We start from the raw sequence: 17,412 nt of genomic DNA, 5'->3' as shown, positions 1-17,412 counted from the left end.
TCCATCTTCTTAGATTAGGTAGGGTCTCAGCTCTCTTCCAGGACTGAAACCAGAGTTCCTTCCAGTTCCTTGTTCTTGATTTTTGCACACACACACACACTTGGTTCTATTTTGTTAGCCGGTAGTTCTTGGTTCGGTGTTGGTTCTCGCACAATTTCCATTTCATGCTCTGTATTCCATCGTGAGAAGGGGTGATGAGACAATTTCATGCTTTCTTACTTGCTTTTCTAGCTTAGTTTTCATGTAATCGACTCTTTTACGTTTTAATCCAAGTTTTTGTTTCATTTTCCAGCTTTGTGTTTTGTTTTATGTCTTATGCTTCAGATATGTTTTCGCTTTCGTGTTTTATGTTGAGTCTTAACTTAGATTTGATGTTTGATTTTCAGTCGTCTTCGTATGCTTAGATCTAGGAATATATTTTTCGTTTCTGTATGAAAGTGCTTCAGCTCTTGCTTTTACGTCGTCGTAGTCTAGATCGTAGGAGTAATTTAAGTTTTATGTGTTTTCTGATGTTTCGTCTTCTTTAGCTTTTCAGATCAGTTCGTTGTTCTGTTTTCTATGCTGATTTGTTGAAGAAGATGAAGTTATTAGAAAGTTTTTACTTTATAGTACTTTTTACAGGGACTGACAGTCTCTGCTTCTATGTTTGTCCATTTATGATAAGTTTGTTTGACTTGATCAGGTAGTTTAGCTTAGTTGTTCAATTTAGTCTTCCTTTCCAAACCCAGTAGTTACAACTTAACCCACCCCTAGAAAGCATGGCAGCAACCAAGCAATCCAAGCCGTGTCGCACAAACAGATGTCCAACGCCTCATCTTTGTGGGATCGATCCTTACTTCCCTATACTAGTTAATAGTATTAGTGGGTTAAGGTTTTTGATCGCACTCCTTTCAGTTCCTCGTTTCTTCTCACTCGAGTCGGAGTCACTCAGCTTGATCAGCCTGATCTTTTACCGGATCCATTCACTTGCATTTCCGCAGGTAACAGGCAGAAATAGGCTGGCCTGATCAGTTCAACGATCCAACTTGAGTAGCTCGCAACGATATACACACGCTTTAAAGAAGAAGGAAGGAGAGCGCACGAAAAGAAGCAGCGTATCAATGACATATTCGTCCCAGTAGGTGAATTTAGGTTCCCACCAACCTGATACATCTCTAGCGACAACGCCTTTACGTCGCCGTCGCTACGGCCGCTCTCAGCTATGTGGAGATTGTTCTCGTATATGCCCGAGAACCTCTTGAAGGCGCTAGAAATCCTCCCCCACTTTTTGCGGATCTAGTCCGGTTTCCGCGGAAAGGCGTCTTCCGGCTTGAAGCTGTTGAAGGCCACCAGGACGTAGGCCCAGAAGCCTGCTTCTCTGACGTGTGCCAATTGCGGCATCCGACGTGATGGTGTCCCACGCCTTTGTCACAGACTTCTATGTCGAGTAGTACAACGACAATCTCCCGCCGCCGCCTCTCCAACTGTCGCGGCCGAGGCCGCCGATTCTCTGGGGAACCGGACTCTCGACGCGTCTCTGTACTGGCGCCGATGACAGGCGCTCCGGTTGGCACAGACTCAAACCCATTTGCTCCAATGTGAAACTATCAAAATTAGTCAGAGATGGGGTGGGTTGGACGTTGTGAGAAGGGGTATCAGGACGCGGATAGTTGACCGCGTCCATCTTGGGTCTGTAATCCCCATACGGCGATTGAGGACGACCCACATTCCTCTGATAGGCATACTAACCCCGAAACTGTGGTATATGTTGCCACGACAGGGATGTCGGAGCCCATGACTGGGATGCATGGGCAAGGAGCGGGAGGGGGACTGGATCTCCGCGGCTGGGATGGAGGCGGATAATAGTTTCCATAGCCGCCGTCGATTGCAGGGGTGCTAGTGTCGGTACTCAGTGCACCAGAACCGCCACTATAGTACCTGCTACCCGGGTATCCCGATTCTCCAGTGCCGGTGGAATCACTATCTTTACCTTGCATATTGAGACAATAAAAATCTAGAGAGATGAAAATACGGATGTGGATGTGTGAAGTAAAAAATGCGAGAAATAGGTGTATTTATAGAAATAAATTCGAAAATTAAAAAGAATAAAAAAGCGGTGCCACCGCGGCTCTAGGCGGTCGCCACACCCGAAACCCCACCGCCCCTTCCTCGATGCAGCTCCCTGCCGTCCAACCACTCCCCCCCCTCCGCCGCGGCTCCCTCCAACCCAGCTATAGTTCGCTGCAGCCCCCGGACACTTTTACACTCACATTATATTAGTATGAAACCCACATTCCACTAATTTTCTTCACATTTCTTAAAACCTGTGTCGATTTAAATGTGGACAATATTTTGCAGACGAAGAAAGTAATAATAATGTGGATCTCACTATCCATTAACACTACTTTAACTACTCTTCTCATACTCTCGCTTACTTTACCAATTGCGCATTAATTGCCGTGCCATTTCAAATGACTTTTTTTATGGAACAAAGGGAGTAAGACATCTAATATAATGTTAGTGTCCCAGTAGTATAATTTTCACTTCTTAAAGCAAAAACATGGTTGGATTCTCTTATATGACATTTCATAATTTTTCGCCAGTTAATTTTATTTATTTTTTGTCTCATTTCTTGATATGTATTGTGTTTGTTGAACTCAAAGTATTTATGGTACAACATTCTGATTTATGAGTGAATGGTCTTAACATCTTTGGTGAATAATGAGTTACAAAATCCAATATTTGGTTAATAACAAGGCTGTCTTGATGAACTAACAAACTGATCAAGTTAAAAAGGGGAGGTGGTGAAACCGGAGACATAGTGAACTTGAGCTTGTTGGGATGATTGCTAGAAAATAAGCCTGTTTTATGTCAATATGTGTATATGTGTTTTTCTTATTTGTTGAGTCTTAGTGTGTCTAGAAGTAATTAGAGTCAAGTTCAGAGTCGGTCACAAGGGGGATCCATGCATTTGAAACCGCCTTATTTCTATTTTATTGTCTTTTATACTTAAGGACAAGTATGATTTATATGCAAGTAGTTTGATAAGACTTATTTCATTCGTTAGCTTTTGGGGCATAACACCGTTTATTGGGGAGATAATGCACAAAATTGGTGAGTTTAATGTGCACACGAGAGGCACGTGATCAAGTAGAAGCGTGGACATGCCAAATAGATGCAAATGGAGCAAATTGGAGTGAAAGTAGCAAAAATCACCGCACAGATGATCAAGTAGACTAATTTCAAGAGTGTCGGCGCTGCATAAAGTACGAGGGACATGACTTGGTATACACCCTTAATCCAAGGGTACATATGTCAAATCAGAGAAAAAATCCTTAGGGATTGGAGCCTTAGAGCCATCCTATAAAAGGGAATGCAAAAAAGGAGACACTTACTGTAGATCAGATCCAAGTCCCACCATCGTTTCACACCATGGCGTTCACTGCATTTAACTAGAGGAAGTCCACCACCACAGTCCGTTAGCTAGCTAGATCCACTGTTCTTCGGAGCAAAGAAACAATCAACTTCAAGCTTTCTTAAGTTTTCTGCTTACATTTCATACTCAGTTCTTTAGTCATGTTTTGAGACACCTTTTACAGTTGAATGTTAGACATTGTCTTATTCTATTGGTATTATGGAAGTTTATGTTGTTTTCTTCTCATTTGCCATTGTTTTCTTTGGTTGGGTGCTTGGCGCAATTGTTAGTTACGTAGTTTAGTATATGAAGTTATTTCGTAGTTAAATGCACACTCAAGTTCATTTCTATTGGTGTTCTGTTTCTAGCTAATTAGTTTGCGTAGTTCCGTAGTATATAGCGTAAATCTTGTTTTTAAAGTTTCGTTTCAAGATTCTCTATTTTCATTCATTCTGTTTGTTTGTGATATTTGAAGTGCTTTTGTTATGGACTCAATATCTCGTATCGGTTGTGAGAACAATTGGTGCGGGGTATGTAGACTAAATGAGCTCTCTATCTTAACAGGCTAGTCTTTTGGGTTGAGTTCTCTTGTTTGGTGTTTATCATTTATGCTTTCATGGAGAGCGCAAACAACTCAGAGTAATGGTCGGGAAAAAACTCTCCGTGACTAACAAGTACGTTTGGGGCTGACTCGGAGTGGTGGCCGGGTAAAGATTAGTAATGACCAACATGGCCGTGATCAACGAGAACTTGGAGTGGTGGCCTGGCAAAGAAATAACCGTGACCAACATGGCCGTGACCAACGAGGACATTGGCCCTTAAAGGAGGGTCGAATGTTACAAACTCAATGTCCCGCATCGGTTGTTAGAACTGTTGGAACATGTATACTAAAAAGCATTTTTTGAGTTTGTTATAAATTTCATAAATTGATTGTATATTTTAAACTCTCTCTTTTTTTTAATGAGAGTAATAAATGTTTTCTTCATGCTGTGTGTTTTACTTTAATGGACATCGACGGTTTCAACTATACTCCCTCTGTTCCATAGTAGAGTCATTTCATTTTGCGCACTCGTTTTGAAAAAATAATTATAAATAGTTAAAGTGGAGAATAAGTAAAGTAAGATACAATATTCTCTCTCTTACTCTACTTATTCTCCACTTTAACTATTTATTATCATTTTTTCAAAATGAGTCTAGAAAATGAAATGACTCTACTATTGTGGAATGAAGGGAGTATTCAATTAAAACGCCAAAAAGTAAAATCAGTCTAAATGTTCTACATTGATGGCCGGGTCGTGGAACATGTCATCACAGTTGGTGACTCAGTTGGAACCTTGTAGAAGTAAAACTTTTTCACAACCTAGATACGCTTTGACTACCTATCACGAAAGGTTGCAGTGTCCATCCAAAAGTCATCTTTACCTTGAGAATGACTAGTGACATTGGTGTGTTATAACATTGAAGGATCTAAAGTATAGACGCGTCTTTATTGCTATCTACTGAAAGACGATGTCTTGGAAATTAAATATCTCTCAATCATTGTAATAATATAAGACATACGCTATTAATCATACGCTGCTTTGACTTATCTGTAGGTGTGAGTTTTTCGCAACTCAATATTCCGGATATCTTGGATAGTTGTAATTAATAACTAGTATGGTGTTAGTTTTATTATTACATTGAATCGCGTGCTTTCACGGTTTGACTATATCCCGAGAGGTGTTCGAGAAAAGTTCCATTGTTTGGAAACCTGGCCGGATTTGATTTAATCCAAGAATAATAGTATAGCAAAGTATATTATTTAATATACATCTCGTACAAGACAAACACATGGAAATAAAAATATATTATTTAATTTAAAGTCCATAGCAGACAACAAATTAATTAATGGATGTAGAAAGAGTTTAAAACGGGAAATAATATATTAAAGAGGTTAACCCGGATTGCTTGTAATCACGGATTAGATGAACGATTAGTATTTCTTCTATAGTGGCACAAGAAATATTCCATTGGCCTTATATTAAATTATGGGTTATAATTTAATTAGTAAAGACGGTCCAATAGGGGATGCCCAATCCACGCCCTATAGATCCCTAACCTAGCCCATCACAAACTCTATAAATAGGGGTGAAGGAGGTGTGACATTACACACTACACAAGTGTGTGCAAGGTTTCTCTTGTCTTCTCCGTCAAGATCCATATAATTTGTAATAGATTCCTCCCACAAGGAAGTTATATCTAGAGTTGGGTCATAGGTTAGAAGATCTTTGGTTTTGCAATAAAGCTTCAAGGTCTACACGTGGAAAAGTAGTAAACTACTTCGATTCTTTGGAGAATCACATTTGTAAGATTCAATATCAGTAATTTAATATTAAATTATTGATTATTTACGCAATAGCATGAAATTGAATCGATCTACATATGCACCTAAATAGAATCTAATATGTGAATTTATTTAATATGCAATTTCTAATGTGCAAACCCCACCAAGATCAACTGGTGTGGGAATACATAGACTAAATGAGCTTTCTCTCCTAACATGCTAGTCTTTTGGGTTGAGTTCTCCTATTTGGTCTGTATCAGCTTTGTTAATTGGTTTTTCGGAGAAGATGAAATGAGACAACCATATTAGAGAAACAGATCAAGATATACTTTATGCTTTTTGTACCTTCATTTTTTTTAACTTTATGCTTGTTAGGAAAATGTTCATTTTCTACTTTTCATGCATGTCCTCTCCATTCTAGAAAATCACAGCATAAGTTAGGTGCTCCTGTTTATTTCATTTATCTTTCACGATGTTTGTAAGTTTGACGTGTTTTCCAAGTTTCAAAGTTATGATTCATGTTTTACATGCTTTCCTGTCTATTTAATCAATTAGGTAGTAGTTAATTCTTAACCCATTGATGTTGCGTGGCAGCAACCAACCTATTTCCACAAAATCCGAACATAATGTTCCCGCTTCCTACCATCCCTCTGGGATTGATCTTTACTTCCCTGTGCTAGTTAGCTAGTTTATCGTGGGTTGATGTTTTGAAAGTGCTTTGAGTTGCATGTCCAACGACACGAGGCTAGGTCTAGTGAGTCTGCTTGATCAATCTAGTGGATCTACTTGATTAGTCTGCATATATATCTCATTTTCATGCCCAAGCACGATGAGGTCTTGACTTTCATATCCCATAAAAATAGTTTCAATTTTCTTTTTTTGTCTGACCCACAAAATTAGCCATTTTCTATATTTGATAAGTTTTTGTATTTTATAAGGTGGGACACCTTTTCCACTAACAATACTCGAATTATCGTTTTGTTCTATCATTCTCACTTTGCCAATTCTATTCTATACATATATAAAAGCCGAGTTTTGAGCAATATTTTGAATATGTATAAATTTTGGGAATAATTGTAAATGTTAATAAGTTATGTTTACAATTTATGTAGCCAAGTGAAATGTTAATGCCACTAAATTTGGTATAACTGTATACTATGTAGTGAAATGAAGGATGTTAATGCCATTAATTTGGTATAACTATAACTTACTATCCACTAAACTACAAAATAATGTCGATTAAAAGTATCTGAATCATTTAGCTATTTTTTTGAACAATATGTCATTTATCATTATTTATAAAAGAAACGAAATATTGAATTAAAAAGTAATTTGGGTGAAACATTACAACTATATCAATAGTAAGAGATGTTTCTTTCCAGTTAATATCGTTTTCTTTAATTTTTATTTTAATGATGGAACCAATAAGCATGCTTGCCATAGTCGTTGGTTGAACCAATAATTATGTGTAATCTAATTAATTTCTTTCTAACTTTTACTTAGCAACTGTCATTAATATTTAATAAGGTATATATAATTCAGCATTACATTTTAACATATGACCTTTAATATATTTAATGTGGCGCCCTAAACTCTAAACCCAATTATGCTATAATTCCATCCATTTATGATAGTTTCTTTCTACTTTTTGCCTATAAATATGTATTATTTTCTAGCTTTCATTTTTTCGTGCCTTCTCCCATTGCATTACTAATGCTCTGTAAAAAGAAGCATTTTTCTTGGTATGGTTGTAAGTTATTCTTTACCAATAATAAGTACTACATTTATATGAGATCACTATGTTTCAATTATGTTATTTCATATTTTAATTTTTTAATGTTAATTTGTTTTATTTTTTTGTTAGTTTTATTTTAATTATTCTTCCCAGATTGTGTCTCCAAATATAGAAATCACATAAGCTATTGACTATCTATAATATTTTAAAGTTGCAGCTTTGCACATTAGTGGCCAACTACGTCACTTCCATAGTTTTCATGCAAAAAAAACACCTAAAGTCAACAAAATGACGAAGGGAAGCAAAGAAGACGAAGATCATAAACTATCACATTCGTTTTCGCACATATGCATAAGTCATTAGTTTGGAGATAAATGAAGAAAAAAAAGACATAGGAAGAGTCAGGAGGTTGAAGTTTGTGTTTTATTATTATTTTTCTTTATTTTGCTATTCTTACTATGGTACAATTAAGGTTGTTTACAATAAGTTTTTCCATGACTTACGAATTATTTTATTTTTCTAATGTTCATATGTGTGTGTTTTTTATTTGTTTTGTAGTTCATCATCTTATATTTTTGGGGCGATATCATTGTCCTCATTATATTTTTAGTTGTATACTAAATATATTATATCAGCTTAATATTGATAGTATTTTAGTATTAAGTATGTACTACGTTTTAAACGGTGAATTTTTTATAGACCTATAAGTATTGTAAGTAACAAATATTTTCTTATTAATTTAATTTAAAATTTATTTAATTTTATATTTTATAATTATTTAAAATTTTAACATATATTATTGTATTTTTTATAGTTTAATCTTATGTAATGATATTATTTTTTATTATATTTAGTTTATTCACAATATCTAACCAACATAACGAAAATATTGTGTGTCGCGCATAGCGCGAGGGGCTAACACTAGTTTACTTTAAAGCACGTGTCATCTCCAAAGTTCCTCATTTTATGAGACGGAGGAAGCGTATCGTATCATATTTTAGTTATTAAGATATGTGTTAGTTACCTTAATTATTGCATTAACGTCATTTAACAATATAAATGTCATCATTTATTCAAATTCGAACCGTTATTATCGTTAGAAATATGTAAAAATTAGAAAGAAAGAGAAAGTATAAGTACACTAGAACAAAAATTGAACTCATTTGTAAAAAAATATATGGCCCATAGTCAATATGACTATGCGCACAAAGTACAAATCATACATAAAATTATGCTTGTATTAGTATGCATTTAGTTGAGATTTTTAAACACTCTCATTCCATCCACGTTTATCAATGAAGGAAATGGTGGCTAACTTATTAGCCTCTTCATCACTCAACTTCTTCGACCATCCTACTCTCATAGAACTCCTTGAACCTGGACCCTTACATTTATGCTCGGATAGTGACAATTGATTCCTGCAAGTACATATTCGAATATTAATTATATCTTTATGGATGACAATTGATTCCTATAATTTTTTTAATATTGGGATATATTCTGATTTTGCATACCATGTTAAAGCTAGTGTGCAAAATCAGAATTGGCTTAAACTTCAAAAACTATTTACAAATAACCCTAAAATTAACATGAGAATAATGTGGTTACTCGTTGCCGGTGCTTTTCCAAGCATTCCATCCTTGAGGGACAACGATGTCGGACATTTGTGTGTTGTAAAAGAGGACTCTAGCGTAATTTCTCCACGGCCTTCCAAGATATACCTTCCCATCCCCAACTATGTTGCAGTTGCTAAACACGAACCCACTCCTATCATTAGGGTTCTCTCTCCCTTGAGCTGTAATGAACCCTATTCCCTTATAGGACCCTGCAGCTACGGATATAGTGCAACCCTGCAAAGAATCAAGGTAGTGTTTATTGTGACTGATTATGCATTATAATATTTAGTTTTTGAAGGATTATATGATCAAATAAACGCGTGGTCTATGAAAGTATATTTGGTCGATAGGGCAATAATGTCTCCCAAATTAGGCAGATTTTCTTTTCACAAGTAACATTTTCAATAACCCCTAATTAGTACCTACTAAATTGACTTTATTTTTAAATTTGTAAAAATCTCATTTTTTCTACAAAAATGAATTCCCATATTGGCAATCGAAATATTTACGAAATTTTGAACTACAAAAAAATACACAATTTTCCAACAGATTTTCCTGACGGATTATTATCCGTTACTAATTACCAACGGATATCTAACATTTTTATTAAGTACTTACATATTATCTATTGTCAATCTTAATATTTTAGTATGCTTGCTAATCATGACAAAAGAGAGATAAAATCAATATACTAGGGGGTGCTCGGTTTGCAAGATTTTATCCGGGATTAAATTTGTAGCGTGCTTGGTTAATGAAATTCAATCTCACAACTCAATCCTGGATGGATAATCATGAGATAATTAGTTATACCTAAACCTATGACTAAAATAATCTCACAACTCAATCCTAGATTATATTTGATTTTATTTTATCTTGGAAACCGAACACCACCTAGTAGTATAAGTTTTTTGAGGTACTCAATTGGTTTTGAGTCGGAATCACGTGAATTTAATTTGTTCAAAATAAATAAGTAAATATGCTAATTACCTCATACAAGGATTGGGCATCACCAAATATGAAATCTATGACACCTTCTATGGTGCAGCTTTTGCAGTAATGTCTGCCTTGAGCATCACACAAGGTATCTTGCAATCCGAAGAATCCGCAACCGTAGAAGGCTGATTTGTCGCCTTTAATCCGCGCTGTTGGAACATTTTAATATGGTCCAACATAATAGTCTAAAGATTGTATAATATTTATGGCTATTTATTGATTGACCCGATTACGTGATCTACTAAGGTTATATAATTTATAGGGTCAAACGATTATCTATAAAAGTATGAGGACTATTGTGCAGATACTATTTTGGATAACTTTAATTTTGTTATGGGTGAAATTAAAGTTATAATAAAGTTAGGGACTTATTCTCTAAATACATGGTTATGATCCCCAAGTGCAACTCTATAAATAGGTCAATAGATTCCCATTCCTATTGATCAGACGTAAAATCAAGACTCTACAGATTACAGAGAATCTGTGAGAGAGCGTTGTCACTTGGAAGACTAGTTTCCATACTTCGGTATCATCAAGAACATCAACACTATGAATTCGAATCCATGTACGCTTCCGCTTTATGTTTATCAATCGTATTTGACATGTGTGATTTATGTGATGAATTATGTGATCATTAATTTGATTCCAACAATTGGTATCAGAGCCAATACATGTTGGGACGAATTGATAATTCGTTGATTTATAACTCTGTATTGGATTCGGTGTATGAAAATTATGTGATCAAATTGATGAAGAATTTTCGAACAAAATTTTGAAGTTTGTTGAATTCAATCACAAGTTTTACGGTTGATCACGCAAACCAATATGTGAATGGTATATGAATTGAAAATTCATTTTTTCCAGACTAGATTGTGGTTTTGGATTCTGTTCCAATTAAGTTCAATTCATGATTTTCTCGTTTCCAAAACTTAGACTTAACATTCTGTCAAATTTTTGAGGATATTTAAGATATGATTCATTAATTGCAAGCACCCCCCTGCTCGACAGAATGTTAGTGAGAAATTAAGCGTTCAAAATTTCTGATTTAAATTCCTTCTAAACTTTTGATGGGATTCTTGATTGTTGAATGTTTTCGTTTGTATTCTCAATATCTGTAACAGATATTGTATTTTTTTTTGGTGAAATCCTTTCGAAAATTTTGTAATTTTTGGTGAAATCCTTTCCAAAGTTTATCAATTCAAAATTTTTCGAAAAATCGCCGTTGCCGTCTGCTTTGGGTGATCTTCGGAGACGACGAGAAGACCGACGACGTCGCAGTGGTCAGCGACGTCACGGTCAACGACGGTCATTTGATGGCGGTTGTGGCGGTGAAACGACGCGTTACTTCGTGAAACAACGCGATATTTAGTGAAACGCCGTTCTTAAAAAATAAATAAATAAATAAAAATCTGAAAAACTGCCGTTCTGAAAATCTGATCTATTTTAATATTTAGGCTCCATTCTTATATTTTAACTTTGAGCAGCAACAAATTTTTTTATTCTTGGGCCACAATTTTGAAATGTCAATAAAATATTTAGGCCACCTATAATAATTTTTTTTGAAAGGGCCATGACTTGATTTTATTGGGCCACAAAATTTGTTGCTATTTGATTTTAAGTTATTAGTTGTTTGTACAAACAATTACTTCAAACAATTAATCGCATTTAATTGTTTTAGTTGTTAAGTAATTAATTAAATAATGACTTAAGTTTTTATTGCCTATTATTTTAAATAAATTAATTATAGCATTAACTTGCCAAAGTAAGCTCTGATGTGTAAATTAATTTATTTAGAATATATAGGATATTTATATACTTGAAATACATGCGAATAGTTAATCGGCCCAAAGGAAGATTGTTATTTGGCCGTGTTTCTTGTATACTTTGTGGTAATAATATGAGATTATCCTTAAGTCATTGTGAATACTAAGTCGGCCCAAAGGAAGACTTATTGTTTGACATGAAATGATTATCTATATTTGATTACTACGTATTAAGATGTCAATTGCAAGTTAATTATTTTGTCCAAAGATGAAATTTTAATGTTGTGCCGACATCTTGAAATGGGAATTGTCATTATTTAATTTATTTACTTATTATTTACGTGAGCTAATTATTGTCCTACTTGTTATATTTGTTCTTTGCTAGCTCAAGAATCTGCTATTGGTTTTCTTAATTCCATTCCTGTGCTAAAAGGCAATACCTATGCGTCATGGAGAAGCAAGGTATTGATTGGTTTGGGGATTGCAAATTTAGACTATGCACTTCGGACGGAGCAACCCGCCCCTCTTACTGATGAAAGTTCCGATGAGGATAAACGGACTTTTGAGAGGTGGGAACACTCCAATCGCATGAGTCTTATGATTATGCAACATGCCATCCCTGAAAACTTTCGCGGTACTGTCCCGAAAGAAGCAACTGCTAAGGAATTCCTCGAGGCAATTGATATGAATTTTGCAAGCAATGAAAAGGCCGAAACGGCTTCATTGATGCATAAACTTGTGACTATGAGGTATAATGGCCGAGGGGAAATTAGGGAGCACATTATGGAAATGTCAAACACTGCTTCAAAGCTTACGGCACTTAATTTGACGATCAGTGATATCAACTAGTGCATTTGGTTATGATATCTCTTCCTCATCAATTTGATCACTTCAAAGTTAGTTACAATACTGTGAAGGATAAATGGACATTAAATGAGTTGATTTCTCATTGTGTTCAAGAGGAAGAGAGATTGAAGCAAAGTAAGACAGAAAGTGCTCACTTAGCAACAAGCTATAGGGGTAAACGAGGAAGAGACAAGGGAAAGAGGGTTCTTTCCGAGTTCGCTAAGGGGAAGAGGATTCTTCCTGATTCCTCCAGAAATGTTGTGGGTCCATCTGCAAAACAGTTTAAGAAGGAAAAATCAGCTTCAGTTTGCTTCTTTTGCAAGAAAGATGGACACAAGAAGAATGATTGTGAAGAATATCACGCTTGGCGCGTGAAGAAGGGTACATTTTTCACTTATGTTTGTTCAGAAGTTAATTTAGCTTCTGTACCTGGACATACTTGGTGGATAGACTCTGGTGCTACTACTCACATAAGTGTGTCCATGCAGGGTTGCCTCCAGTGCCGAAAGCCGATTGATGCTGAAAGATTCATCTATGTGGGCGATGGCAAACAAGTTGAAGTGGAGGCAATAGGCACATTTAGATTATTACTAAAAACTGGTTGTTATTTGGATTTAGAACAGACATTTGTTGTACCGTCATTTAGACGGAATTTAATTTCTATTTCTGTATTGGACAAATTCGGTTATACTTGTTCATTTAGAAATAGTAGATTTAGTCTTTATCTAAATTCAACTTTGGTTGGCACCGGTTCTCTTTCTTATGGCGATAATCTTTATTTGCTTAATACTATTACTTTATTTAATGAAGCCCTGCATGTGAACTCACGAGGTACAAAGCATAAATTAATAAGTGAGAATTCTGCTACAATTTGGCACAAACGTTTAGGTCATATCTCCAAACGGAGAATAGAAAGACTTGTGTCAGATGGAATTCTTACCATTCCCAATATGGCAGACTTTCAAGTCTGTGTTGAGTGCATTAAGGGGAAACAAACAAATATTAGGAGATTTGAAGCCAATCGGACTACAGACGTCTTAGAACTTATCCATACAGATATCTGTGGACCGTTCCCTACTGCATCTTGGAACGGTCAACGATATTTTATTACGTTCATAGACGATTATTCCCGATATGGTTATTTATATCTCATAAGTGAAAAATCTCAAGCACTGGATACGTTCAAGAGTTATAAGGCCGAAGTTGAAAATCAACTTGGAAAAAGAATTAAGAACGTCAGATCTGACCGTGGTGGAGAATACTATGGTAGATATGATGGCTCGGGTGAACAACGTCCAGGACCCTTCGCTAGATTTCTTGAGGAATGTGGAATCGTCCCACAGTACACTATGCCTGGTAGTCCTACCATGAATGGTGTTGCTGAAAGACGAAATAGAACCCTCAAGGATATGGTTAGAAGCATGATCAGTCATTCTACTTTGCCAGAATCCCTTTGGGGAGAGGCACTTAAGACCGCAACATACATCCTAAACCGAGTACCTACTAAAGCAACTGCCGTAACCCCTTATGAATTATGGATGGGCAAAAAGCCCAGCTTAGGTCATTTACATGTTTGGGGTTGTCCAGCTGAAGCTCGGCCTTATAGGCCACACGAGCATAAATTGGACTCTAAAACGGTAAGTTGTTATTTTGTAGGTTATCCTGAGCGGTCTAGGGGTTTCAAGTTCTATGATCCCACAACTAGATCATTTTTTGAGACGAATAATGCAAGGTTCTTTGAGGAAGTTGAGTTTGGGGGGGAAGATGGTATAAAGAATGTTGTCTTTGAAGAGGAAGCGATTTCACTTCCTTTCATTCCAGAAAAAGATGACACTCTTGTAATTCCTGTTCCACCTCCCGAACAACAACATGAAGAACAACCACAACCTCCTCAAGAACATGATGAAGTAGTGCCACTAAGGAGATCCACTAGAATGAGGAGACCTGCAATATCTACGGATGAATATATTGTATATCTCCAAGAGCATGAGGTAGATATTGGAGTGATGGAAGATGACCCAGTCACTTTCCGTCAAGCCATTGAAAGCCCTAATGCTCAAAAGTGGATCGATGCTATGATTGAAGAGATTAAGTCTATGCAAAGCAATGACGTTTGGGATCTTGTCACATTGCCTGAAGGTGCGAAACCCATTGGTTGCAAGTGGATTTTTAAGACCAAACGGGATTCGCAAGGCAATGTGGAGAGATATAAGGCTCGTCTTGTAGCAAAAGGCTTTACTCAAAAGGAAGGCATCGATTTTACCGAGACTTTCTCTCCAGTTTCGACGAAAGACTCATTCAGAATAATCATGGCACTAGTAGCTCATACATTACAGAAACGATTTATATGGTGCAACCTGAAAACTTTGTGTCTGGTGACCCAAAGAAGATGGTATGCAAACTTAAGAAATCCATCTATGGTCTTAAACAAGCGTCTCGTCAATGGTATGTTAAATTTCATCAAGTTGTCGTCTCATTTGGTTTTGAGACGAATCCAGTTGATGAATGTATATACTATAAGTTCAGTGGGAGCAAATTCATTTTCCTGGTTCTATATGTCGACGACATTTTACTTGCTTGCAACGATGTAGATTTATTACGTGACACCAAGAAATTTCTTTCAAGAAAATTCGGAAATGAAAGATCTTGGTGGTCTCGTCAATGGTATGTTAAATTTCATCAAGTTGTTGTCTCATTTGGTTTTGAGACGAATCCTGTTGATGAATGCATATACTATAAGTTCAGTGGGAGCAAATTCATTTTCCTGGTTCTATATGTCGACGACATTTTACTTGCTTTCAACGATGTAGATTTATTACGTGACACCAAGAAATTTCTTTCAAGAAAATTTGAAATGAAAGATCTTGGTGATGCTTCTTTTGTATTAGGAATCTGTCGAAGTCTAAACACATTGACATCAAGTTCCTTGCTGTTAAGGATAGAATTCAGAGTAGACAATTGCAAATTGAACACTTAGGTTCGACTTCCATGCTTGCGGATCCTTTCACTAAAGGTTTACCGCCTTCGGTCTTTCATGAGCATGTATTTCACATGGGTATTCGACCTTGTGATACTTTGGTTTAGTGGGAGTTTATGTTCATCTATGTAATAACATTGAATTTCAGTTATATTAAGTGCACTTTAGTTACTTTGGTTTTAGTTACTTTGAATTATCATTTGGTATTTTCTGATCTCACTACAGTTTCAGAGGACCAGTTGAAAATAGACATGCAAAAGATCACATAGCATGTAATTTTCATGCTGCACACTCATATTTTGATTTGTGTTGCTAGATGTGTTGATATTTGTGATCACTGATGAGTTTAGTCATGTATACGTGTTGTGACTTAAACTTCTTTGGTTCTATATTAACATGTTTAGTAGACCGGATCGGCAAAGATGATTAATATAAATAGTTAGCGCGCAACTTTAGTAATGTACAATCATTTGGTGACTTTTATGTTGGCCCAAGTGGGAGATTGTTGGAACATTTTAATATGGTCCAACATAATAGTCTAAAGATTGTATAATATTTATGGCTATTTATTGATTGACCCGATTACGTGATCTACTAAGGTTATATAATTTATAGGGTCAAACGATTATCTATAAAAGTATGAGGACTATTGTGCAGATACTACTTTGGATAACTTTAATTTTGTTATGGGTGAAATTAAAGTTATAATAAAGTTAGGGACTTATTCTCTAAATACATGGTTATGGTCCCCAAGTGCAACTCTATAAATAGGTCAATAGATTCCCATTCCTATTGATCAGACGTAAAATCAAGACTCTACAGATTACAGAGAATCTGTGAGAGAGCGTTGTCACTTGGAAGACTAGTTTCCATACTTCGGTATCATCAAGAACATCAACACTATGAATTCGAATCCATGTACGCTTCCGCTTTATGTTTATCAATCGTATTCGACATGTGTGATTTATGTGATGAATTATGTGAATCATTAATTTGATTCCAACACGCGCCGCCACCGCCTGCTCCACCGGATTTCTATTAAGCTTTGGGGGAGAGTTGTAAGAATTCTGCACATGCCAAATAGTTAGTAACCTAATAATCCTACTTGAAAGAACTTAATTAGTTTTAGCACGTGGTGCATGTGTTTATTACCACGAACGATAAGTCCCTCGCGATTGTGTTGTTTGCATTGGTACTGAATGTAACATCCCGGAATTTAGAACCCTAAATTAAAGCCCTAGAATTAATTATTTGATGACGTGGAGTCGTGAATGCTTTTATTTCATGAGTTGATATGGTCGACTTGAGTTAGGGTTTGTGTTGAAAGTTTGAAAAGTCAAACCTATTTAATTTAATGATGTGGCATGTGATATATTAAGTTATGAGGCTATGTAGCAATTTAATTGTTTATGGGTGAGTGAGAATATTAGAGAAGATTTCCATAATTACTTGTCACCCTAGTTCTTATGATTTTCGAACCATAGACCCCTTGGAGAAAGAATTTCTATTTTTCCGGAATTTATTTAATCCTTGGGATATTTATCCAAATTAAATTCCAAGAGCCAATTATTTCCTTGTTTAGAGATGGAAAAATCGAGCCTCCTTATTTTCTAGTGATTTTCGAAAATCACTATATTTGGGAAGGAAGGAATTGTTTTATTTTATTTGGTTCCTTACTTGATTTCCTTCCATACCTAGAATTTAATTATTCTACCAAATCTTTCCATACTTCAAGAGATCTTGCCTTACTTTATTCTAGTCAATA

The 17,412-nt window shown here is 35.8% G+C and overlaps 2 protein-coding genes across 2 annotated transcripts; one reads left to right on the top strand and one right to left on the bottom strand.

The window, feature by feature from the left end:
- Positions 1 to 8,716: 8,716 nt before the first annotated feature.
- On the bottom strand, positions 8,717 to 10,581 carry LOC125194999 (probable pectinesterase 29). The gene is made up of 4 exons (XM_048093208.1): positions 10,536 to 10,581; positions 10,056 to 10,210; positions 9,061 to 9,302; positions 8,717 to 8,870 (listed from the first exon to the last, which is right to left on the bottom strand). The coding sequence occupies exons 1-4, from the start codon at positions 10,579 to 10,581 to the stop codon at positions 8,717 to 8,719; spliced, it is 597 nt and encodes a 198-aa protein (XP_047949165.1).
- A 1,478-nt stretch (positions 10,582 to 12,059) lies between these two features.
- On the top strand, positions 12,060 to 12,673 carry LOC125194998. The gene is made up of 2 exons (XM_048093207.1): positions 12,060 to 12,072; positions 12,210 to 12,673. The coding sequence occupies exons 1-2, from the start codon at positions 12,060 to 12,062 to the stop codon at positions 12,671 to 12,673; spliced, it is 477 nt and encodes a 158-aa protein (XP_047949164.1).
- Positions 12,674 to 17,412: the final 4,739 nt, after the last annotated feature.

The sequence above is a fragment of the Salvia hispanica genome, chromosome 6 (assembly GCF_023119035.1).
Source record: "Salvia hispanica cultivar TCC Black 2014 chromosome 6, UniMelb_Shisp_WGS_1.0, whole genome shotgun sequence".
Classification (NCBI taxonomy): Eukaryota; Viridiplantae; Streptophyta; class Magnoliopsida; order Lamiales; family Lamiaceae; genus Salvia; species Salvia hispanica.
Note: the sequence above shows the minus strand (reverse complement) of the source record. Positions and strands in the feature narration are given on the sequence as shown.